The sequence below is a fragment of the Peromyscus leucopus genome, chromosome 2 (genome assembly GCF_004664715.2).
Source record: "Peromyscus leucopus breed LL Stock chromosome 2, UCI_PerLeu_2.1, whole genome shotgun sequence".
NCBI lineage: Eukaryota > Metazoa > Chordata > Mammalia > Rodentia > Cricetidae > Peromyscus > Peromyscus leucopus.
The window spans coordinates 69,219,087-69,244,816 of record NC_051064.1 but is presented as its reverse complement, the minus strand read 5'-3'; the positions used below and the strand labels follow the sequence as shown (position 1 = coordinate 69,244,816).

Sequence of the window (25,730 nt, the reverse complement as noted above, 5' to 3'; positions counted from 1 at the left end):
TCAAGGATGAAGGATCACATCAGTAGGTTTACACAGTAAGAGCAGTTCAGTGTGGCTTGAATGAGCCATGTGCTCACACCTGAGCCTCCTAGACTTTTTAAATGTGTTTTTGTCTTGACTTTACTACAAGACTTAGAGAAGCAAGTTTATGTCACATCAGCATTTATCATGACTGTTACTTTTAAAAGGAACACTATTTATTCTCCTTCCTCTGTGAGACTACAGTTTCTCATATTGGAAGAAACTCAGTACTCTCCAGTGTCTGCTACACCCTGCACAGCTGCTTAATTCTGAAAGCAGCACATCTCACTCAGACAGCTAGCTAGAAAAAGGACCTTCCAAGGACTCAGTTTCACCATTGTTTATTTCTCTTGCTATTTCCAAAACATTTCTGTACCCCAAATCTATATAGCTCAATAAACTCCTGTGCCAAAATATAGATTTGGGGTATGGTTAGTGTTGCTATAATAATAACAATGACTTGCAAGTTCTGTAAATTGAAGTTTAAAAAAATAAACAGCTGGGTGGTGGCGGCACATGCCTTTAATCCAAGCACTTGGGAGGCAGAGCCAGGCAGATCTCTGTGAGTTCAAGGCCAGCCTGGTTTACAGAGCGAGATTCAGGACAGGCTCCAAAACTACACAGAGAAATTCTGTCTTGAAAAATTAAAAAAAAAAAAACCAAAAAACAGTAGAAAGACTTTAAGAAATACCTTTTTAATTGCCATATAGTAGCTATACATGTTTAAAGGGTATGCTGTGACATTTCAGTATATGCAATTTGTAATAATGAGGCTTAGGCACTCAACATACTCACTTCAAACATTTAATACTTCCTTGTACTAAGATAATCAAAATCCGGTTTTTGTTTGTTTTTTTTAGTTAGTTTGAATTTTCCATTAATTGCAGTTAACAATAGTTATCATCCTGTGATATAAAACAGGGGAATTGATTGCTCTTATCCAAAGGCATGCCTACACCTGTTAATAACTATCTTCTCTTCATTCTCCTTACCCAGGGGTACCCTTCCTGGGCTCATAATGCCTCTTTCCTTCTAATGCTTTACCTTTCATATAGTTGTTAGTTAACTTTTCTCATGCTGTGACAAAGAAGGCTATTTTGGCTCACATTTTGGGAATATACTTCATCACAGCAGGAACATCCTGAGTCAGGAGTAGCAAGCCACTGATCACATTGTACCCACAGACAGGAAGCAGAGATAGATCCCTGTGGGGTGGTCTGCTCACTCTTTAACTCAGTCTGACACTCTACCCCCTGAGATGGTGAACACCCACATTTAGGATAGGCCTTCTTGTTTCAGTTAGACCTCTTTGAAACAGCCTTACAGATAGAACCAGGGAATTGTTTCCAGGGTGATTGTAAATCTTGTCAGGTGTCAGTCAAGATTAAGTGTTCCGTATACTTATCAGCTATATCCCATTTCATTGTGTACTTCTTTATCAGTAGCCTCTGAGTTGGTTTCATCTTGTGACTTCCTGCATCTTTGCTGGCAGAAACTTGTCTTTTTCACGTTGATCATTTTAACTTGAGTGAGATGGTAGGTCACTGTGGTTTTGATTTGCATTAGTGATGTTGAACATTGTTCCTTTCCTTGTTGGTCTTTTGTATAGCTATTTTGAAGAAATTTCTATTCAAGTCATTTACCCATTTTTTAAATCATGTTTTGTTCTTAAGTTTGTTACATGTATATTCAGCATAGTAATGCTTTGTAAGTTTACAGTTGTTTCTCTCCATTCTTCAGATTCTTTCTTAACTCCTCATCATTCTTAAGTTTTAGTTTTTAAGATTATTTTCCAAATATCTGTCTTTTAGTTTTCTATATAAAGTCTATTATATCTGATTTAAGTATGGTTGCTGCTGCTCACTTTGGATTTCTGCTTGCATGCTATATCTTTTCATTTCAATCTTCATATATATATATTTTACGGGTAAACTGAGTTTCCTCTAGGCATTAGATCATTGTATCTAGCTTTTGTCTTTACCCATCAGCTAGTCTGTATCTTAAAGAAATTTAACCCCTTTGCCTTCAGAGATATTAATAGTAAAGATGTACTGCTTCATTCTGTTATTTCATATCTTCTTCATTTCTTTATTCCTTTTTGTTCATCTTTGTTGTTTGGTGATTTTCTGTGATAGTAGAATTTTATTCTCTTATTTGTCTATTATTTGTATCTGTTCTGTTGTGTTGTAAACTTTTGTGTTTGTTTTGTCTAATTATATTCAGCATCCGTTTACTTATAGTGTAGAACTCTAAAGCAGGACCAGTTGGGTGGTAATAAATTCCCTTAGTTCATTTTACCTCAGAAAGTTTTTTTTTTCCTTGATGGAAGCTTTACAGGCTAGCTTTGTGTTGATTGACAGTTTTCACGAGTTTGAATACCACTCCATATTTAGCAACATTGAAATAATTTCTTGTATTTTATCTGATATACAATAAAATAAAAGTATTGAAGTAGCCAGAGAAACTACAGAACATACAAAAATTTGTAGACTAAGGACCCAGCTACTGAATCATGAATGGGTCATTGGAAAACTTAAAGAAACTTGTTTTTTTCTTTTTGGTTTTTCAAGACAGGGTTTCTTTGTGTAGTCCTGGCTGTTCTGGAACTTGCTCTGTAGACAAGGCTGGCCTCGAGCTAAGAGAGATCTGCCTGCCTTTGCCTACCTAGTGCTATGATTAAAAGCATGTGCCACCACTGTCCAACTAAAAAAACTTTAAACTTAGAATTGAATGAGATACAATATACAAAAATGTAAGGGGCATAATAAAAAACAGTGCTGTGATGGAAATTTTGACCTAAAAAAAAAACCCTACATTTGAAAAAGTCAGAGAAGCACAATATAAGTAATATGTATTACTGATGCCACTTGGGGTTTTAGAAAAACAAGAGAAAGTCAAAGGCCAAGTCAGTAGATGCAATATCAATGTTAGGGCACAAATTAATGAATTAGAAATGAAAAAGAAAATATAACAATCAAGGAAGAACAGAGTCATTACAACAGCTACCAGTATAACTCTGAAAGTAATTGGGGTCTATTTTAATAAAATGTATTCTAATAAATTAGAAAATGTAAAAGAAATGAACTTCTAGACTCATGGCCTACTGTCTTAGTTACTATTCTGTTGTTGTGAAGAAACATCATGACCAAGGCAATTTATAAAAGGAAGTATTTAATTGGGGGCTCACAGTTTCAGAGGGTCCATGATCATCATGATAGGAGGCATAGTGGCACATAGGCAGGCTTGGCAGTGGAGAAGTAGCTGAAAGCTTATGTCCTGATATAAGAGACCCTCTGCCTGGTATGGGCTTTTGAAACCTCAAAGCCCATCCCCAGTGACATACCTCCTCTAACAAGACCAAACTTCCTAATTCCTCCCAAATAGTTCCAACTGGGGACCAATGTATGAGCCTGTGGGGACTGTTCTCATTCAAACCACCACACCTACCAAAATTAAATCAACGTGAGATAAACAACCAGACATACAACAAGCAATAGAATCGAAGAAATGATGCTCATTTTGCTCTTTCCTAATTCCCAAGGTTCACCAGTGCAACTTTGAGTATTCAGCATCCAAGTCATCATTCTTCTTTTTCCCAATATTCAATGATAACCTACTTGGTAGAATCTATTAACATTGGCATATGTAGCTTTTTGCTGGAGATAATGTAAGTTCCTTAGTTAGGTTCATATTCAAGAATACTTCTGGTCTTAAGCTGCATCTTTAAGGTACTTATATAATATCTAAACAATTATATAATTTGTAGAACCATTCCATGCCCGGTAGGAATCACTGCTGAATCCCACCAAACCTTTAAAGAACTGATCCCAGTGCTTCAGAAATGATTCTGTAAAATCAAATGGATGGAGTGCTGCTAACCTATCTTTATCAAGTCACTATTGGTCATATCAAATCCTATGAAACACACACACACACATACATACACACACAAACACACACTGAAGAAAACAAAAAGAAAATTATAGGTCAATTTCCTTGTGTAGAAACTTGATTGAAGTATTCTTATAATACATATAGATTTAATAATGGGTCCTAAGAGACGCCCCCAGTGGTTCCCAAATTTAGTACAAATGAGAATATTTTGTAAATTGATTTTTCTCTTTCCTAATTCCCAAGGTTCTTGCATTGCAACTGATGTTTATTGGTTATTCAGTATGGGAGTCATCATTCCTCATTTTCTCAATTTTCAACTAGCCTAATGTAGTAGAAGCTATTAATACTGGCATATATATTTCTTTTGGCTGAGGTAGCATGTTACCTAGTTACGTCCATATCCAGGAATACTGCTTGCCTCTTAAGAGATTTCCTAATTATATTTACTTGTTTATTTTGGGTGCCTACCACTGAATCTGAAGATTTCCCTAGAGACCATGGCTATCAAATCCTAGAGGACATGGATTTGACAAGGAGCAATGCTGGTTTCTCTGTGGTATACTCACATTTGTCTTCTGAATGCTGAAGTTATTTGTCATATTTATAAGACAGATGGCTAAATGCTGATCAGGTGTACATGTATATGCACTGAACCATTCTGAATGCCATGAATTTGGGCCTAATCTCTGTGTAATCAGGCAATTCAGACAGGCCAAACAGTTTCCTGAGACCTTTTCTTTCTGACAGTGGACCTACTGAGTTGCATGTATGTATATTAATAATTGGAAAGCATTCTGATGATTTAATGTGATTTTTTTTTTTTTTATCTTATTTGATCTAGGTAAACAAAGACTTTGGCTCTATTTTTTCTACCCTTTTGCCTGGTGCCAATGCTATGCTTGCACCACCAGAAGGGCAGACAGTTTTAGATGGTCTGGAGTTCAAGGTTGCCTTAGGAAATACATGGAAAGAAAATCTAACTGAGCTTAGTGGTGGTCAGAGGTAAGTAATCTCTTTGCAATTTATAATTTCTTATGGCTATTTAATATAATTCATCATTTCATTACTCTGTAATTCTCTTTCAATTTTGATTTGTTTGACTGCCTTTGTAGAATTTGAGAAGCCTAATATATAGAACTATTTGTTTGAAATATTTGTTTAAATTAGTAGACAATAACAACTAGAGCTAGGGATATAGCTCAGTGTTGGGTATAACTCAGTGTTGGTGTGCCTGCCTGGCATATACAGGGCCCTGAGTTTGATTCCCTAACACTGTAAAAAAAGAATAAACAACCAGATAACTAAACAAAATATAGGAGAAACAACTCATTAAACATTTAAAAATGAGCAAGTCATACAGTCTCTGAATACCCAGAAGTAAAATGGAAATGTCAATTCTGTGTTTACCCAGCATACTCCTTAGTGACAATTACTGGTCATCAAAAGCAGGGAGGGAAGCCGACTAGCTTTTAATAGTCTCAGTACATTTAGGACAATTGGACTTTTGTTTGAGGAAGCCACAGAGAACAAAGTGTTAGGTTTGCATGGTCCTGAAGTGAACACTGCTTTAGACAAACCCTGGAAAACTGAACAGTGGACCCTGACCTCAGTTTTATCACACACATACACAGTAGTGCTCTTTAAAGAAGATAGCAAAGCAGACACTAAACATGGTGTCCAGCCTTTAATAAGAATTCTAAGACACCAGTGTGCTGCCTCACTCCTGTGATCCCAAAACGCCAAAAGCAAAGGAAAAAGACTACATAATTTTATTTTATTTTAGTAGTAGTAGTAGCAGTAGTATTTTGATTTTTTTCAAGACAGAGTTTCTCTGTAGCTTTGGAGCCTGTCTTTGCTCTGTAGACCAGGCTAGCCTCACAGAGATTCTCCTGTCTCTGCCTCCCAAGTGCTGGGATTAAAGGTGTACACCACCACTGCCTGGCTCAGATTACACAAATTTGAGACCATTTTGTCTGGCTCAGATTACACAAATTTGAGACCATCTTGATATACAACAGTGAGCTAGCTCAATCTAGGCTACACAGCAAAGTCCTCTATTTAAAATAATAATAATAATATCAGTAAATTTGCAAGAGAAAATTCAGTTTGCTGATCTAGAGAAGAATAATTCTTTAAAACGGTCCTAGAAATGGTGAGATTAATAGATGTGAAGTTTAAAGTAACTGTTTTCAGGAATTACACAGGAAAAAAAAACTAACAAATAATTAGGTAAAACCTGTTTTAAAAAAATCAAGCGAAACTGTAGATATAAAATATAACTGAATGTAAAGTTCACAAGATTAATGAATTAGGCACCATAAAATGAAGAAGAGTTAACTTGATGTAGCAGTCAAATCTACTGTACCTAAACTGAGGAGGGAAAAAAAACAACTCAAAACCAGTTTGGTGTCCTGTGGAAGCTGCCTGATACACATGACATTAGTGTTTGAAAATTAGAGGAAAACAAGAAACAGAAATACTTAAAAAAAAAAATGACAGCAGATCTCCCAGATATGATGAATTCTGCGAAGACCACCATTTGAGCTAGTAAGATAAGCACATAGACATACTGATACAGCAAGGCATATACAAAATTATTGGAAACCTATATAGTTATAAAACTTTGAAAGCTAGCAAAAACCACATAGCATAGATGTAAGGATGATTTGAGACTTCAGACTTCTTATCCTAAACTTCCAGCTGGTGGAAGTATTAGAACATTTAGAAGTGCCAAAAGAAAATGAGTCAACCTAGAATTATGTATCTAAGAAAAGCATTCATATTGAAGCCAATAAACTTTTGTAGACAAAAGCCAAAAGACTTTGATAATTCAGAAAATTATTTAAAAAAAGAGATCTGTTTTTTCTTATGAAGCCCTTTGTCATTTTTGAATAGAGATATAATCTATACATACAGTATGTGTGTATATATGTATGTGTATATAATGAGTATAGTATATATGTATTTGTGTGTGTATGTATATAATAAAAATTTTAAAGGGGTAACCAAGTTGTTATTGCTTCCTTAATAAATATATAGCCACTCTCTTACCTATTGTCTAGGCTTTAAATAAGCAGTTGAGATAAGGATAAATGTCACTTGATAAAAAGGTGCAAGATCTAGGGCTGGAAAGATATCTCATAGGTAAGAGCACTGGCTGCTCTTGTAGAGATCCTGGGTTTAATTGCCCGCACCCACGTGGCAACTCATAACCATTTGTGCCTCCAATCGCAGCAGTTAAGATACCCTCTTCTGGCCTGTGAGGGCAGTAGGTATGCATGTGGTCCACAAACATTCATGCAGACAAAACACCAATACATGTAATAAATTTATTTTCAAAAAGTAACATGTTCTTCATGTTAATGAAGTATAAGTGCCAAATGTAATGAGTGTTAAAATTGTCTCATGGAAATTGTATGCTTGTAAAGAGAGCTTTGGAACCCAGATTCCTTACGACTTTCAGATGAGTCTATACTATATATCATCTTAAGGACATTGCAGATTTGCTTTAGTGTTTTGGTAAAATGTCTATAAATGTCTATGACTTTATTTCCCCCAACCTGTTCTCAGGTCTCTAGTGGCTCTGTCACTAATATTGTCCATGCTCCTCTTCAAACCTGCTCCAATTTATATCTTGGATGAGGTGGATGCGGCCTTGGATCTTTCTCATACCCAGAATATTGGACAGATGCTGCGTACTCACTTCACACATTCTCAGGTAAGGACCACTCCAAAAATATCTCAGTAGAAGTGAAATGGTCTTTGTGTTTGTTTTATGAAACCAAGTCTTTTTATTAGTAATCATTGTTAAGTTAGATATTTGGGATTGGATTGGACTGTAGCTCAATGCTGGAGTCTTTGCCCATTATGCAAATTGTCAAAAAGAGAGGTCAGTCTCCCTTGAAGGAAAGAACCAGACATTAACACTCTTGATTTAAGCATGATGGAGAACACAACTTATAATTGATTTAGTGATGATATAACTGTTTTCTCTAGCTGTTTGCCACAAGGATGCCAATCAACTAAAGCTACTTCAAGAGTATACTTAAGGTATCAGAAGCATGTGGCACATAATAGGGACTGTGGTTTCGCTCAGCTAAAACAGAAAACCCTTCAAGCTAAAAAGACCTTTAAAAAATTAATTGTTGCTGTAGAGCTGTAGCTGCCATATACGATTGAATAAAACTACATGTTGTACAGTTCTGGAGTCTACTCATTCTAGAATATGTGTTTATTGTGGCAGATTTTGGGTACCTGCAGTGAAGTGGTGCCTTTTCCTAAGTATGTGAAGGTGGTGTTTGGACTCAGGTAGAACTGTAAGAATTTATAACCTTCTTTGGTATTATTAAATTCATCACATAGAAAATTACTTCACTAAATGATTAGAGTTAATAATAAAATATGGAATGCTAGCCATAAGAGTCAGCTACTGGGAAATAATAACCTTAAGTAATGAAACACTGAAGGTAAAATGAAGAAACTTCTAAGATAAAAGAACATTACTATCTATTTGGGTGCATAGGACCATAACTATTTTCAGTTAACATTTGAGGTTGTGCATTTTCTTGGTGGTATGTGTCTAAGGAAAGAACAGAATGATCTCCAGATAATTCTCTTTTTAAATTCAAATATAATTACATCATTTCTCCCTTCCTTTTACTCCTTTCTCCCTTATCATGTAACCCTCTATCTTACTCTCTCAAATTGATGGCCTCTTTTTTAATTATTACACACCACAAACTTATATTCCTAAATATATAAATGTAGCCTGCTTAGTCCATATAATGTTACTTGTATGTATGAGAAGGCTTACTACTTGGTATTGAACAGACAATTATTGCAGAGGTTCTTTTTTAGCTACCTGTAGTTCTTTGTCTGCTGTGGATCCCCATGATGTTTCCCTCTTCTGTATAAGCACATCTGTTGGTGTTGTCCTTATTTAGATCTTGTTTAGGCAGCCATGTTACTGAGACTTTATGGGTGTAGCTTCTTGGACATTTCTGAGGGACACACTCTCATAGCAGCCTTTCTGTTCTTTTGGCTCTAATAGTCTTCCCTCCCCTTCCTCAGTATTATCTGACCTTAGGTGCAGGACTTGTGTTACAGATGCATCACAACTGTGCACCATAAGTCACTTGTTCTCTGCATTGTGATCAGTTGTGGTTTTCTAGAGAAATTTTGTTGATGAGGGCTGAGAGGTACACTTATCTGTGTATCTGGATATAAGGATAAACATTCAGAATCAGGAATTATGCTAGTTTAGTGAATGGCAGTTGTAGGTTCTCTTGAGATCCACGACCTCATTAGCCCTGTTTAGTTGGCCAGGTTCCCACTGCCATACGTGATGTGATTTCCCTCTTGTTGTGGGCCTTAAGTATAATTAGAGAGTTGTTGATTGCTGCCAAGATATGCATGCCACTATTGTATCCTTAGGGTTATCATTGCCATGCTGGGTAAGACTGTTGGTTGCTTCTTTTCCTTGGAAACTTGGATGGCACCTTCTGACACCATGAAAGCTAAGCCTCAAGGAACAGACTTTCAGGTCAAAACCATCGAGTATCCTTCAGATCCTGTGTCCAAAGTGCATGGTGTCCTTAGCAGTAGGGTACCTTCCACCAGGGGCAACAACAATAGCCTATGTAATGTTTTGGGAGTTTCTTAGACAATCCTGACCAACAACTCGAAAATATTAGTTTATTGGTCCTTAGCTCTAAGGAGAGGAGCGCATTGTCAGCCCAGATGGGATAATTTCATTTAATGTGTATATTTATGTCTGTGTATAGATTTGTGTATGTGTGTGTGTGTGTGTGTGTGTGTGTATACAATATTGAACTTGTATTGAACTTCCTTCCTAATTAAGGCCTACCACCACCCACAGTTTACCATTTATCCTGCTGTGCTACCCTCCCACTACTGTACCCCATCCTGTCCCCCATGTTGTTTGGACATTTTGATTTCTGTGTTCCATTCAATTTCTAAATCCTCTTTAAGAGAGTAAACTTCTTTAAGAATATTTTCTTTTAATGATTTTGCTTTCTTTCTGTTCCCTTAAGTTCATTGTGGTGTCCCTCAAAGAAGGTATGTTCAACAACGCAAACGTTCTCTTCAAAACTAAGTTCGTGGATGGTGTTTCTACAGTAGCCAGATTTACTCAGAGTCAAAATGGGAGGATTCCAAAGGAAGCAAAGTCCAAGGGAAAAGGACCCAAATGAGCACGTGCTAGAAGTTCAGACTACAGACTGCTCCCATTGACCTGTTTTTTACTCATGAACTTTCAAGAATTTGAAGTCTAAGTTGTTTATATGGTAATATTATCATTTTCTTACTTAATTCCTTTTATCACTTGTAAAAGAAGAATCCTCTTTTCTTACCTAGTGTGGTTGTGGTCCAATTATTGTAGCTGTGATTACATGAATATCATCAATTTTTTTTCTTACAAAAATCTTTTATGTATTAAGGAACCTGAGATCTGCCTAGTTGGTAAATTCTGTATGCAAAAGCCAAAATACAAAGAAACAGATGAAGTTATAGGAAAAAAAATATAGCTGATGTCAGCTTTTAACTAGTTTAATTTCTAAGGACGGTATTGATGAATTTTCTTTTGCTTATAAAATCATTTGAGTATGGATATTTATAAAGCATGTCCTTGGACCAACAAAGGGAACACAGCAATTATGCATGTACTGAGCTGTTTGAGGCCAGTGCTGGTCCAGTCCTGTAGGGATAGATACCATGCCAGATTCTCAGATGGGAAATGGAACTTGAGAAACATTTTCACTTCAATGATGTTGGACTATCATGTTTATGTGTGTGCAATAATTGGTTTTTGAGTATTTTAATAGAAGCTCGGGAAGAAATGTGTTGCACCATATTACACTTGTATTGCTCTATCTAAAGTCCTTTAATATTTTTTAAGGTTTTTATCAGACTTCTCATAATCTAATCATTAACCTTTTGGTGATTATAGGACCTAGCAGATTAAGTGAAAAGTATATTTTCTAAGAATCTGATAAACCTAAACAAATCTGCCTTTTCTACCAAAATAGCTCAAAGGCTTGATGATTGATGTAATTCTTAGTGCCTTCTGCTTGTCCAGGTCAAAGGGTGACACTCCTTTAGAAAGCAGGAGGCAGAGCTAATACTCACCCTGAGACCCTCATCTGCAGTTCTTAGTCTCTCTCGATAACATTTCCACATCAGCACCTCCACACTTGGAATCCTCAGAGCTCTGATGTGATCTAATATGATTTTACATGTTTGGGCCCATATTTCTTCCTGATACTTAAGCATTTGTTCCTTGGTGTTCTACTTTTTCTGATACATTATCCAGGCCCTGAGTTGGATATTTCTCAAACTTCATTTGCCATACATATCTGTGATGTTCTTAAGTAATTTTTACCCTGTGACATATTGGAAATGATTTCATCTGTGGGAGGGAAGAGACACTAAACTGTAAATACTGACCTACAGACAGTGTGGAGCACAAATAATGGACCTACAAAGTGTTTTGTTTCCCATGGTGTTATAAGCTGTTGGTCAAGACAGTTGTGTCTATTCACACTGTCACTGATACAGTATTCTACTTTGGTCACAATCTAATCAATGTCAGCTGTTAATATTTTGGATTAGGCAGTTATAAAATAGCATTGAATTGCTATTTTAGCCAGCATTTTTAAAATGACTTATAAGGTTAACCATTTTGTGTGATTTCCTTTCTTTGGCTATAAATTATTTCCTTGTATGCTTTTCTGTTTTTTTTTTATATTATGTATAATTTTGCTCTTTGAAAATTCTTGTGCATATATTAAATTTCTGTGAGGCATATATTAACTTTTTGCAGTAGTGTTTTTTCAATATAAGAAAGTTGCGGCATTTCATATATCCATAAGACATTGAGTTAACAATACCTTAAGCCAGACGCTTTTCATTTGTATGTATTTTCTTACTTAGTCCTTATGTAACTCAGTGAGGTAATCTTTATCACTGAGGAAACTGAAGAGGTTAAGTAACGTGCACACAGTAATAACACTTAGTGGATGGCTAACTCTAGAAGCACTGGATACTTAGAATGACCATGCCTCATCCAAAAATGCTTGGGGCCAGAAGTGTATCAGATTTGGGAGATGCCTTATTTATTTTTCTAATACTGTGATAGAACTCCATGACCAAGGCAACTAATACATGAAAGTATTTAATTTGGAACCCATAGTTCAAGAGAGTTAGAGTTCATGACTGTCATGGCAGGGAGCATGACTGTAAGTGGGCAGGCATGACATAGGAGTAGAAGCTATGAGCTCACATTTTGATCCAGAGTAACTGCCAGTTTTTGAAAAAACTGTAGTGACAAACTTTATATTGATGAATGTTATAAGGTTACATTTTATACTTCTTATTGCCAAGGAGGAAGCAGTACCTTCTAGGCCTAATCTGATTCTGAAGGCAGCAGATTGAACAGCTGGGAATACTATTTGACCTATGTACCATGTAACAGGGTAGCTTCAAGAAGGACACAACAAGAAAAGGCTTGGTAAAAAGGTAAAGCATCTTTATCCCTTAAGAACATTTGACAAGGCAGAGACTCCATGGTGTGAGTACCATTGTAAAGGGCACTGTGTAGAATTTACAATAAACTCTAGTGGGATATTCACAACACAGATCCATCCCTAAGGCAAGACCATGCCATGCCATCTACAATAGTAACTTCACTATCTTCTGAAGCACACTGATGTGTTACCAGACCCTTGTAGAGGAGGAGCACCTAACCATGGGGTAGAAAATGATCATATAGCCCCAAAGCCCATTTTTAGCTCTATTTTGCCAGATTTGCCAACTCATAATAGTCAATATGTCAAATAGTCAAAAAAATAGATTTGAGGATGAAGTTGGTGCATTAAGAATAAGTCCCCTCAGTGGGCCTAATATTCCCAGGTTATCCACCATTGCCTATCACACTCAGAACTTGAGGGGAATCCTATCCTGCCGGTTGACAAGAGGAGAAAGCATGAGCTCCAGTCACAGATGAAAACACTGCTTATGCATGAAATTTACAGTAAATGCCTGAGATATGAATGTGTTGAAAGATGTTGCCAAGTGGAAGTCCAATGGGGGGATTTAAATACTGCACCTAGTAGTGCACATTGTGTGAAAACAAGACCTGAAATTAGAATGTACAAAGACTCCTAGGCAATGGTGAATGGCTTGTCTGGCTACGTAGAGACTAGGAGGAGAAGTTTTGGCCGACTAAATGCAATCCATCCTCCAAGGTACACAGATAGTATGTAAGTAGGTATAAGAATGGTGCCAGATGTAAAAATATTTGACTACTACCACCACCAGAGACTCTACCAGGGAAGAGGCACCAAAGAGCTAAATGATCAGTGTGCTGGGCAACTATCAGCAAGATGGTGCTTCCAGCCTCCCTAGTATGGACATGGAGGTGCAGAATGCAATGGGATTTATGTTTTGCCCATTGGTGTGTGTTCACCTTTTTATCACAGCTCATGGTGCTGCTGAGGGGTGTCTACTGGAAATAATGGTCCAGCATGTGGAAGGAGATAAGAAGCTTCACCCTTGGTTTGGAAACCAGCTACTATGGCTGTTGTTTGTCACTATGCTACAGAGTTTATACAATAAGAGGTTTGCTATGACCTTTTAGAAACTTACCAGATTATAAATAAACTTGATTGGGATGGGGTAAATTTGGTTTAGGGGACTATTTGTCACAATTGTTGCAAATGCCACTGGTTGGAGTCTTCAGCTGTCATCTTGCAGGTTTTGGTTTAGCTCCCAAGAATTACTTTACCTACGATTGCATCTCTGCATGGAGAGGCCTACATCTAACAAATGGTAAATTAAAATGGACCCAGGAAACAAGCCATTGTAGCCATTTTAATATTTGACAAAATAGACTTGAAACCCAAACTAATCAGGAGAGATAGGGAAGGATAATACATACTCATCAAAGGAAAAATCTACCAAGAGGGTATTGCAATTCTTTACATCTATGCACCAAACACAAGGGCGCCCAAGTTCATAAGAAGCACGGCTACATCTTAAATCACATAGAGACCCTCACACAGTGATAGTGGGACACTTCAATACCCCACTTTCACAAACAGGTTATCAAAACAGTGATACTGGAGCTAAATTATGTCATAAACCCAGTGGACCTAACATTTACAGAACATTTCACCCAAACACAAAAGAGTACACCTTTTCAGCACCTCATGGAACTTTTTCACATACTCAGACACAAAGCAGTTCTCAACAAATACAAGAAAATTGAAAAAGCACCCTGCATCCTGTCTGGCCACCATAGATTAAAGCTGGGTCTCAACAACAATAGAAAGCTTACAAGCTCATGGAAACTGAACACCTCTAGTGAATGGAAAATGGGTCAAGACAGAAATGAAGAAAAAAAATTAACACTTTTTAGAATTGAATGAAAATGAATATAGCATAGTCAAACATGGGACATAAGGCAGTTCTAAGAGGCAAGTTCATAATACTATGTTTCTACATTTTAAAAAAAAAGATCATATATTAGTAACTTCAAAGCACACATAAAGACTCTATAACAAAAAGAACAAATAACACCAAAAATGAGTCGATGTCAAGAAATAAACTCAGGGCTGCAATCAGTAAAATAGAAACAAAAAGCCCAATACATATCATCAATGTAACACCAAGTTGGTTCTTTGAGAAAATCAATAGGATTTATAAACCCTTAGCCATAAAAGGCAGAAAGAAGATATCCAGATTATGAAAAGAGGACATAACAGATACTGAGGAAATCCAGAGACTCATAAGGACATACTTTAAAAACCTGTACTTCACAAGAAATGGATAATTTTCTCAATATATACTACTTATTATCAAAGTTAAATCAAGATCAGATGAGCAATTTAAACAGACCTCTAATCCCCCAATAAAAAAGAAGCACTAAATCAAAATCTCTCTACCAAAAAAAAAAGCCCAAGCCAGATGATTTTAGCACAGAATTCTACCAGATATTCAAAGAAGAGCAACTGCCAGTACTCAAATCATTCTACAAAAAAGAAATAGGAGGAACATTGCCTAATTCTTTTTACAAAACCATAGTTATCTTGACACTCAAACCCCATAAAAACACAACAAGGAAAAATACAGATCAATTTCCCTTATGAACATAGATGCAAAAATTCTCAGTAAAATATTTGCAAACCAGACCAAAGAATACATCAAAAAGATCATCCACCATGATCAAGTAGGCTTCATCCCAGAAATGAAGGAGTCATTCAACATATGTAAATTGATAAACATAATCCACCATATAAAGAAATTGAAAGAAAAAAACATTAGCACCTCATTAGATGCAGAAAAGGCCTTTGACAAAATTCAACCAACACCCCTTCAAGATAAGAGTCCTAGAGATTCAGTGAAACAAGCCATAGTCAATATCAACACAAAACTCATTCCACTAAAGTCAGGAACAAGACATGGTTATCTACTCTCTCCATACTTATTCAATACAGTATGTGAAGTCTTAGCTAGTGCAATAAGACAATTGAAGGAAATGACCCTAAAAATTCCAAGAAACTCAAGATACAAAATAAATATACAAAAATCAATAGCCTGTGGTAGTTTTAGTATAATTGGCTCCCATAATCTCATAGGGAGTGGCACTATTAGGAGATGTGCCTTTGTTGGAGGAAGTGTGTCACTACGGGGACTGGCTTTGAGGTTTCCTATGTTCAGGATACCGCCCAGCATTTAGTCAACTTCTGTTGCCTGCAAGCCAAGATGTATAACTAATACTATGTCTGCTCCCACTCTGCCATGCTCCCTGCCGTGATGATAATGGACTAAACCCTGAACTGTAAGGGAGTTCCCTCAATTAAATGTTTTCTTTATAAGAGTTGTGGTCATGGTGTCTCTTCACAGCAATGAAAACCCCTAAGACACCTTCCTATATGCAAAGAACAACAAACAGACCGAAAAAGAAATAAGGGAAACAAAACCTTTGACAATAGCTTCAAAAATCATTATCATGGGGATAACTAACCAAGCAAGTGAAAGACTTGTATAATAAAAACTTCCAGATGTTGGAGGGAAAAAAATGAAGATATCAGAAGATGGAAAGATATCCCATGCTCATAGATTGGTAGGGTTAATATTGTAAAAAATACTGAAAGCAATCTACAGATTCAATGAAATCCCCATCAAAATCCCAACACAATTTTTCACAGCTCTTGAAAGGACAATTCTCAACTTCATATGGAAATATAAAAAAAAACCCAGATAGATGTAACATTCCTGAACAATAAAAACTGGTGGAGATAGCACCATCCCTGATTTCAATTTGTACTGTGAAGCTATAATAATAAAAACAACATGGTATTGGCACAAAAACAGACATGTTGAGAAATGTAATCAAATTGAAGACCTAGACATAAATCCAGACATCTATGGACACCTGGTTTTTGATAAAGAAGCCAGAAAATCACACTGAAAAAAAAAAATCTTAAACAAATGGTGCTAGTCAAACTGGATATCTGCATGAACAAGAATCCAAATTTATGGATTTGATCTAAATTAGATTCATACTTATCACTACACAAAACTCAAGTCCAAATGGATCAAAGACCTCAACATAAGGACAGCTACACTGGATCTCATAGAAGAGAAAGTGGGGTCTAGTATGGAACTCATTGGCACAAGAAAGAACTTTCTGAACTATATACACTGTTAGCATAGACACTAAGGAAAACAATAAATGGGACTTTGTAAAACTGAGAAGCTTCTGTGTGGCAAAGGACTCTGTCATCCAGACAAAGTGACAGATCACATGCAGAATGGGAGAAGTCTGGTCTTAACACAACTCTCCAGCACTGAGAAGCAACTTTAAAAGAGTAGGTTTGACTGGACCCTCTATTTAATCTTATTTCCTTTTAACTCTTTTGTAGAGATTATTCCTAAGGGAACTCTTCAAATGACAGCAAGCAATCCAAACCCAGTGTTTGAGTTAGCTCAATCATTCCTCTCATGCTGCAACATTTTTAACATCTTATTCCATCTCTCCTATAAACTTGCTAGAATACTTTATGCTAGGGACACCTTATAGTTGTTTAGCCATTCTAGTATTGGCTTTCTAGAAAGGGTATAATTTTAAAATAAAAAATGCATAAAGTAACTAGAAAGATACTGCTACGATTTATCTAATCTTCTCAAGAACTGCTTAAAGTATCCAAGTCTTTTGATTTAATCTTCTTTCTGCAATATAATGACTTGCCCATAAATGTAATACTGGGAATGCTGGTCTCTTTGTAGGGCTTCCATGATTTATTAATGGTATTGTTACTTTGTGAAATGATTGGACAAATCTGGGGCGATTACACTTTTCATTTCTCTTGTTAAAAGTAAGTGGTTCCTGTTCTGATTGGCATCATTAATGACTGTGTGGGGTTTGACAGTCTGTGCTCAGCGTCAAGGACAGCAAAAGGGTGAAGAAGCTGCCAGTTTGACTGGCATTTCAGGCAAAAGACATGGATCAATGCATCTCTTGCACGTGGCTCATTGAAAATTATAATTGTGTATTTAAAAATGCATATAAGCCATATTTTATATTGAAAGCATATGTTTTGTGGATCACGTAACATATGACAAGAAACAAACATCTTTACACTGCAGAGGAAATGAGGCCTCTATAATAAAGCACATGATTTTTCTGAGAATGGAAAGTGTCCACTTTAGTGAGAAATTTTAATTATTAAAGTCTGTATTTAACTAAGGCCCATAGAGGATTGTGATCCACATATTCTTTGATAACTTAACCGGTAATTTGGTTTGGAAACTGGAATGATATGAGGCTTGTGTCATTAAGAAGAAAAACTCATTAATTCCCAGTTTCTAATTTACTTTAGGAAATCATTAATGTTGAAAAGATTAGTTGGGAGGAAGATTGATGAGCTCAGTTTTCTCAGGGAACACCGAGGTTGTAAAAAGTCAACTGTGATTTATCATTTTTATATTGTTTGTACTTCGTGTCTTAATGAACAAGCTGACATTTGATGCACTCGATTTTTATTATTTTATAGCTCACTAAGAGAATAAACTTTGGTGGAGTTTCCATCTTCACTGAGATTTAATGGCATAATGGGTGTAAGCAAAGATGTGAGACTTGGAAATCCAAATCCCAACTCTGGCCTATTACCTACATGTGTAGATTTATCTTATTATTACTATTATTAGCCAAATTGCACTTATCTGTAAAATGAGAACAGTGATAGTAATCACTTAATGGAATTGCAAGGATTAAATGAGATACTACACCCACTCATGGTAAGTGTTCTCTTGTGGTAGCTAGTCATTATAATTTCAGTGGAGTCAAAACTGAGAAACAGTGCAATTAATGCTCTTTGCCTATCAGAGAAAAGTAACTCTAACACAGATGTTCATGAATCCCCAGAGACTAGTGACAAATAAATAATCCAGCTATTCTAAATTCCAATTTCATATCTTCCTACAAATTACCCCCAAATAGACTGTTTTGTGAAGAGAAGAATTTAAAAAGAAGATTTTGATAACTGTAAGTGAAATGTACAATATATATTTCTTTGGGGCTTTAGAGGGGAAGCCTGTAAGCATCATATACTATAACTATTTGACATGAGATAATCGCACGAAGTGAATATTGAGTTCTTACAGTATACCAAAGTATGCTAAGTATTTTTTCAAAATTAAATATCAGCCCCATCTTTTTCCTCATGACAACTGACTATCATAAAAAAACAGCACTTTTTTAAATGGATATATTTTACATATGCTATCAATTTAATCCTCACATTGACTTTCACTGTTACTTTATCTAATCTAGTATTATTTGGCCTAATCTCTTCTACCTAATCTAAATCAAGATGTAGAAAATTGAAGTTGTCCTGGACCAATTTGCTGGTGAATGTTCACACTAAACCAAATTCTCTTCAGCTAAGACCCATAGAAGGAAGAACCTTTCTCTTCCAAGTTGAGTTGTTTAGGTTTAGATCAGACAGAGCTGGAAAATGTGATGTATGGGTAGTGGTAGCACTGCAGAGGTCACAATGAGGGGTGCTGTGAGCTGTTAGCTGTGTCTGAACAGATAGTATATCACCCCCATGATTACACAGATTCCTTGATTTCTTGTGTCCTGGCATCCCTCTCCAACACACAGATACTGTCCTGACATAAACCACCCACACCCCATTGTGATGGTCCCAAGTTTGTCTTATCGGTATAAAACTCTCAGCTTCTTCTTGGAGAGACCTATTTTGCTGCACTGTCTGGTGGGGCAGGAGTGTGCTTCCACACAGCAGCTGGAGAGACTGGCTTGCATAGCTAAAGCCTTGCCTTGGGATGTGTGTAGATGCCAGTTCTTTCATAGTAATCCTGCACCTTGGACTTTATCCTGTCGACAAACACTTGATGCAAGCCTTGCTGGCAGCAGGGCCTTCAGCTGTTACAGAGTTCACTTGGATTTTCTCCGCTGAGGACTGTCTAGAACCTACAGCCCCAACGTTCAACTCATAACTCAAAATAATAGCCTATTTCCTCCTTACCATGTGGCCTCATAAATAAATTATAGAATTTCTGTTAGGAAATAAACCAAGTTAAAGTAGCGGCCTCATAGCCAAAAAGAAACATTTAATCAATTTTAGAGGTGCCAGGTAAATTTATAAACATAATCTGCAAAGCAACTTAGACTTGTGGCATGGACTGTCAGTGTGGATCTCTTGTATTAAATTTAGAAAGCTTCTATTCAAAGGCAGCAAGAGACACACAGAAGTCTCACAGGGGAAATTCTGTTGGAAGAAAGTAATATATTATGGGAATAATATCTTCTTGGAAAAAAAAAAAAGGCCCAAAGCACCTTAGATGGTTTCTTATCTGAGGCACTGAGATCTCAATTGTGGAAGAGTTTTCATTTGGGAACATGAAAAGAAAACATCCCAGAAGCTCTAGTGAGTTCAAAAGAAAGGTCACTGACTGAGACAATCAAGGTGAATGATGCTTGTATGATGCCCAAGGCCCCGATTGAGGACCAGAGGGACCCAACGTTTACTGATTTCAAGGATAATGTAAAATCTTAGCCAGTGAGCTAGAAGGTCAGTGGAGACATCTAGTAAGTCAGACACAATTAGTTCAGTACCCAGTGCACGATATGGAAATTGAGGAAGAGAAAGGTCTGTGTGCCAGTGGCTTCATGGGCAGCGGTTTATGCCGAAATTGACATTGCAGCATTCCGAGTTCCCTCCTGGAGCCTTCATTACATCCTTGCTGCTGACCGTGGCTGGGATATTTAAAGACGGCAAAGGCAGTCTTGGGGAGGGCTGCTGTTGTTGGTTCATGCCAGATTCATCATGAAGTTTGTGTGTAAAATATAGAAAATACAAGGTCATAACTGCCCTGCTCTGCAGGTAAGGTCATTATAAACCAGACAGGGTTATTCCATATCACAGCTGGCCTAGAAGCCTGTGTCTTTTCATTTCCACCACAGTATTATTTTCCTGTGCATGTCCCTCTCAATAAAAGAATGTCACAAGAAACAGGAAAAAAAAGTTTATTATAAAAGAGACATTCAAGAACTCACTGGACATGCTGGCAGATTATTTCATGGCTGACTACTGTTTCTGCTGGTGTATTTTTTGTTTTAACAAATATCTATTATGTTCCAAAATATTCTTATTTAAACCTCACAATATTGGGGGGGGGAGGTAGTAATTATTCCACTTATGAATGATGAAGCTGAGGCTTTATGAGGTTAAATAATTCTGTTCAAATGACCAAGGTAGTTTCCAAACCAGATTCCAGTCCTCATGTCTTTTGATTATGAAGTCCACTGTGCTTTCCCTGGGGATTTAAATATGAGTTTTGCAAGTAAGTCTGACCTGGCCTTCAGCCTACTCTTCCACCAGTCAGTTCCCTGGAGAACTCTGAAGTTGAAATATGACTTCAGAGATATTTATTGATTGAGGAAATAGTTTTCAGGCGTTCATATCTTGGCATGGGCCAGTCCTTTCATTAAGTGCCAGCTACCATCACCTTTGGCCAGTAGTTATTCCCAAGAACATTAATCTGCAGAACAATGATTCTATATTTGTGCTGCTACTGAGGCATTTTTTTTTAGCAATTAAACTAAACCAGGAGGCTGGTGATTTATAAGTGTACAAAAGAGCAAGTATAGATCACCAAACTGAACAGCTAAAAGCGACTCCAGCAGGGACTGTTTCAGATGGGAACAGATTTTGTTTGTTTGTTTAACCAACATGTATTTTCTTAGTTTAGAGGCAGCTTCTGAGGCCCCTCTGGTTTGCAGATGGCTCTCTTCTTGCTGTGTTTTCACATGGGCACTGGAAATCTAAATGTTTCATGCCCTGATTTAATTTTTAAAATTATTGCTTAACAATTTGGCACAGATATATTATGTATTTGGCTCTTTTTGGTCCCCATTGGTATCTCTTACCCCTTCTTAACACTTCTTCCCAACAAGTCTCCCTCCTATTTTCTAGTCCTTCTATTAATTTGCCGTATTTTTAATGTTATCTGTTGAGCTTAATTAGGGTTGCCTAGCCAGGTGTGGTGGCACACTCATTTAATCCTAGCACCCAGGAGGCAGAGGCAGACAGATCTCTGTGAGTTCAAGGCCAGCCTGGTCTACATAGTAAGTTCCAGGACAGCCAGGGCTACATAGTGAGACCCTGTGTTGAAACAAAACAAAACAAAAACAACAATTAGGGTTGTTTGCATGTTCTTTCCTGGAGCATGGACAACCTCATAGTGCTATACCACTGAAGAATATGCCCCCTCCCCCAGCAACCAGCAACTGCCAGTAACTCCTCCAGGGAGGGTGAGGTCTCATGTGCCTTCATCCATCATGGAATATTGACAGGTTCAGACTTTTACGGGCTTTTATGCACATCACTACACTTGCTATGAGTTCATGAGTGCAATGGGCATGGCATGGCATGTCTAGTAGACATTGTTTCACATCCTCTGGCTTTTACTTTCTTTCCATCCCTCTTCCTTAATGTTCCTTGGTTCTTGAGGGTGACTAGACTAAAGCCATCTAGTTTGGGCTCAAATGCTGGAGAAGAACTTATTCTCAGCACTTTGACCAGCTACCAGTGCATGAACCATCACTCATTACATATAGGAGCTTCTCTGACCAAGATACACACTGAAAAATTATTTTAAATTGTGTACATGTCTTGTGTGTGTGTGTGTGCGCGCGTGTGTGCATGCTTGTGTGCAGTTGCCTGTAAATACCAGACGAGGGCATTGGATCCTGTGGAGCTGGAGCTGAAGCTGGACTTAGAGGTAGTTGTGAGCCAATTGAAGTAGGTGCTTGGAACTGAATGTAGGTCTTCCAAAAAAAAAAAAAAAAAAAAAAAGCAACAGTATCCAAGATGCACACTTGTTAAAACAAATGTTGACTTTGATAACACTGTTCTTTTCAGTCTGGAAGAAGAAGAAAAAAGTGAGATTATTCCACATCATTATCTGAATCATGCTGTTTGTAAAATATTAGTTGATGAATAAAAATGTTAATACTCAGTTTGATATGATTTGTTACCCATAGTTATTCTGTGTGTGCAGTAAAGATGCACAAAATCTAGTCTCCTGTTAAATTTCAAATAAACATTCAATATTGGTATTAAATAGGACCTATGGACATCATCCTGCCAGAACTCACTATAGAACTGAAAATTTGTAGTCTTTTATCATTGTCTTCCCATTTTCCCTAATTCCCCACCCTTAGTTAGCAGCCTCAGTTTTCCCTATACTTGCATGAAATCTTTGATTTCAGAATTCGTATCAATGAATCACACAGAATATTCTTTGTCCTCTTATTTACTTAGCATAACATCCCTGAGGTGTCCCCCCCGCCCCCGTGTTCTCACAAATGACGGAATCATGTTTTTATGACTGGATAATATTTATCATCTCTCTTCCTCTAAGTACCCACTCCCACACATGTGCACACACACAATCTTTATCCATTCATCTGTCATTGAACACTTAGGTTTGAATCTCTTCCCTATTGTGGATCATTCTGCAATTATATAGCAAAGTGCAATTACTTCTTTGAGATACTAATTTCACTTCTTTTGACTATATCCCCCAGAGTGGGATTGCTGGGTTGTATGCTGATGCTGTTTTTAGTTTTCAAGGAACTTCTATTTTCCATTCTGGCTATTACCATGTATCTTCCACCAGCAATGTTAAAGGAAACCCTCATCAACACTTACTATCTCTCATCTTTTGTTTTAAATTGGCTTATAGAGTAACATGTTTCTGTGTGGCACTTTTCACAGTTTGCACTTTAGTAGACTGTCCCCACACTGCCTTCCCATCTCTGTGACCCCCATTTTGCTCCCCTTCTTCTATTTCACTCTATTGTCTTCCCCAACCCCTCTCTTAATGCTTCCTCTTTCCATTCTTATGGCCTCCATTGTAGCTTTCTGGAATTTACCCACATTTCACTCCACCTAGACATACATAGTTAACAGTCCACAGGCTAAGCTAAAACATATGAGAAGACATGATATTTTTCTTTCTGAGCTTGGGTTACCATGCTTAATATAATGTTTTCTGGTTCCATCTGTTTCCCTAAAAATTCATTTTTCTTCACTGCAGACTAAAATTCCATTATGTATACCATCCCCGTGTGTGCTTGATAGTGGCCATCTTAGCAGGTGAGGTGTTAAAGGCATTGTGGCTTTGATTTCCACTTCGTTGGTGGTTAATAGGATCTTTTCACACACATGTTTGTATGATTTCTTGGGAAAAGTACCTACAAATACAGTAAAACTGGAAAAAACAGTCCAAAATTATTATATACTAACACATGTATACCCCTCTACACATACACACACACACACACACACACACACACACACACACACACACACACTATGTGAGCAGTCAAAGTAGTCTTTAGAAAAGAATGCCAGGCGGTGGTGGCACACGCCTTTAATCCCAGCACTTGGGAGGCAGAGGCAGGAGGATCTTTATGAGTTCAAGGCCAGCCTGGTCTCCAAAGTGAGTTCCAGGAAAGGCACAAAGCTACACAGAGAAACCCTGTCTCGAAAAACAAAAACAAAAACAAAAAAGAAAAGAAAAGAACAAAACTGCAGGAATAAAACTACCTGATTTCAAACTATATGATAAAGCTTTATTAATCAAAGAATATGATATTGTCATAAACACAGATACACACATAGAAGTACAGACTATGAATGCAAAACCAAACATTTAAATTCATCTTTGACAGAAGTTTCATGGCCTGAATTCAGTTTTACCTAACCACAACCATCTTGACTGGTAACCACAGTGTTTGCCCTGGGTTAACACTAGGTGATTTCTCCTACACAATCTTACCAGACTGTAGACAGGCAAAGGTGTTACAGCTGTATTTTGAGCTCTCCAATCAGAACCTGGTATCAGTTGACTGATATTAGCTTTAGCTACACCAGGTACATTTCAGCTTGGATAAAGTCACTTTTGTACCAAGCACTTCATAAATTGTTGTCTTCTGACTCAAATTATGAGGACCCAATTAGTCTTGCTGTCTGTCACCCAGGACCACACATTTTCACTACGTAAAAGTCTGGATATGTCTTTTCTCTTCAGGTTCACAGTCCTTTACAGGTAAAATTTTATTGGAGGAGGTGAGTTTCCCTTGGCATGATCAAACAAGCACAATGGTAACATGTCTTGGATAAATGATGTTGGGGAAACAAGACATCTACTTTTGAAAGGATGTAGCAAAACTGTTTTATACTATCTATGTCTTAGTGAGGGTTACTATTATTGTGATAAAACACCATGATCAAAAACAACTTGGAGATAAAAGGGTTGAATTTCACTTACATATCCATTAAGAGAAACCAAGGTAGGAACTCAAGCAGGAAAGGAAACTGGAGGCAGGAGCTGATGCAGAGGCCATGGAGGGGTGCTGCTTACTGGCCTGATACTCATAGATTACTCAGCCTCTTTCTTATAGAACCCAATACCACCAGCCCGAGGGTGGCACCACCCTCAATGTGCTGGGCCTTCCACCATCAATCTCTAGTTAAGAAAATACCCTACAGCCTGATTTTTGAAGGCATTTTTCTCAACTGAGTTTTCCTCTTCTCAAATGACTCTTGGTGGTATCCAGTTGACATAAAAACTAGCCAACACAATTCACAAAAATCAAATCAAATGGATTAGAGATTAAAACTGAATAAAAACAAAAGAAATAAAAAAGGAAAGGACATGATTGGTCCCTGGTTTCAGCACCAGATAAATGAAAAAAAGAAATAGAAAGGAAGGACATGGCTGCTCCTAGGTATGGTGGAGAAGGTTTATTATAGATAAAAGGGAGAGCATAGCCAGAGGCAGGGACATCCAGGAGAGTCCAGAGTGGACATGACCCTGAGCCATGTGAGGAAAGCGAAGAGGGGAGAGGAGCTGCCAACAAAGAGGGGCAGCCTGGACTAAGAGACTGACCAAGAGAGTAAAGGGTAGACCAAAAAGCCAGGTACCAAAATGACTAGATTATACAGGGAAGGGCAGCCCAGTCCCTAGGCTGGAGAAGTTTATGGTAGGGGTGAGGTATGCCAGCCAGTGGGGGGGGGGATCCTGTAAGAGGTAGGGCCTGTGGGGTGAAGGGACAACCTGGCAGCCAGCTTCAGCTTTGATATGATAATGAGCACTTCAGTTAGCCATTTGTGCTGGATTTGAGACCTAACTGAAAACCATACATTTCCTTGAAGGAAACATGGGGAGGTCTTTGATATTGACTTCACCAGTGACTT

General features: G+C 37.5%; 1 protein-coding gene across 2 annotated transcripts in view; it reads left to right on the top strand.

Annotated features, from left to right (window-relative positions):
- The window catches only part of Smc2 (structural maintenance of chromosomes 2), a 52,230-nt gene extending 40,485 nt beyond the window's left edge, over positions 1-11,745 (top strand). For both annotated transcript variants that reach the window (XM_028855959.2, XM_028855958.2), the window contains exons 23-25: positions 4,757-4,917; positions 7,486-7,633; positions 9,969-11,745. In XM_028855959.2, coding sequence (XP_028711792.1) covers positions 4,757-4,917; positions 7,486-7,633; positions 9,969-10,127 — 468 coding nt within the window. In that variant the 3' untranslated portion in view covers positions 10,128-11,745. The remainder of the gene's footprint in view (positions 1-4,756; positions 4,918-7,485; positions 7,634-9,968) is intronic.
- The last annotated feature ends 13,985 nt before the right edge of the window (positions 11,746-25,730 follow it).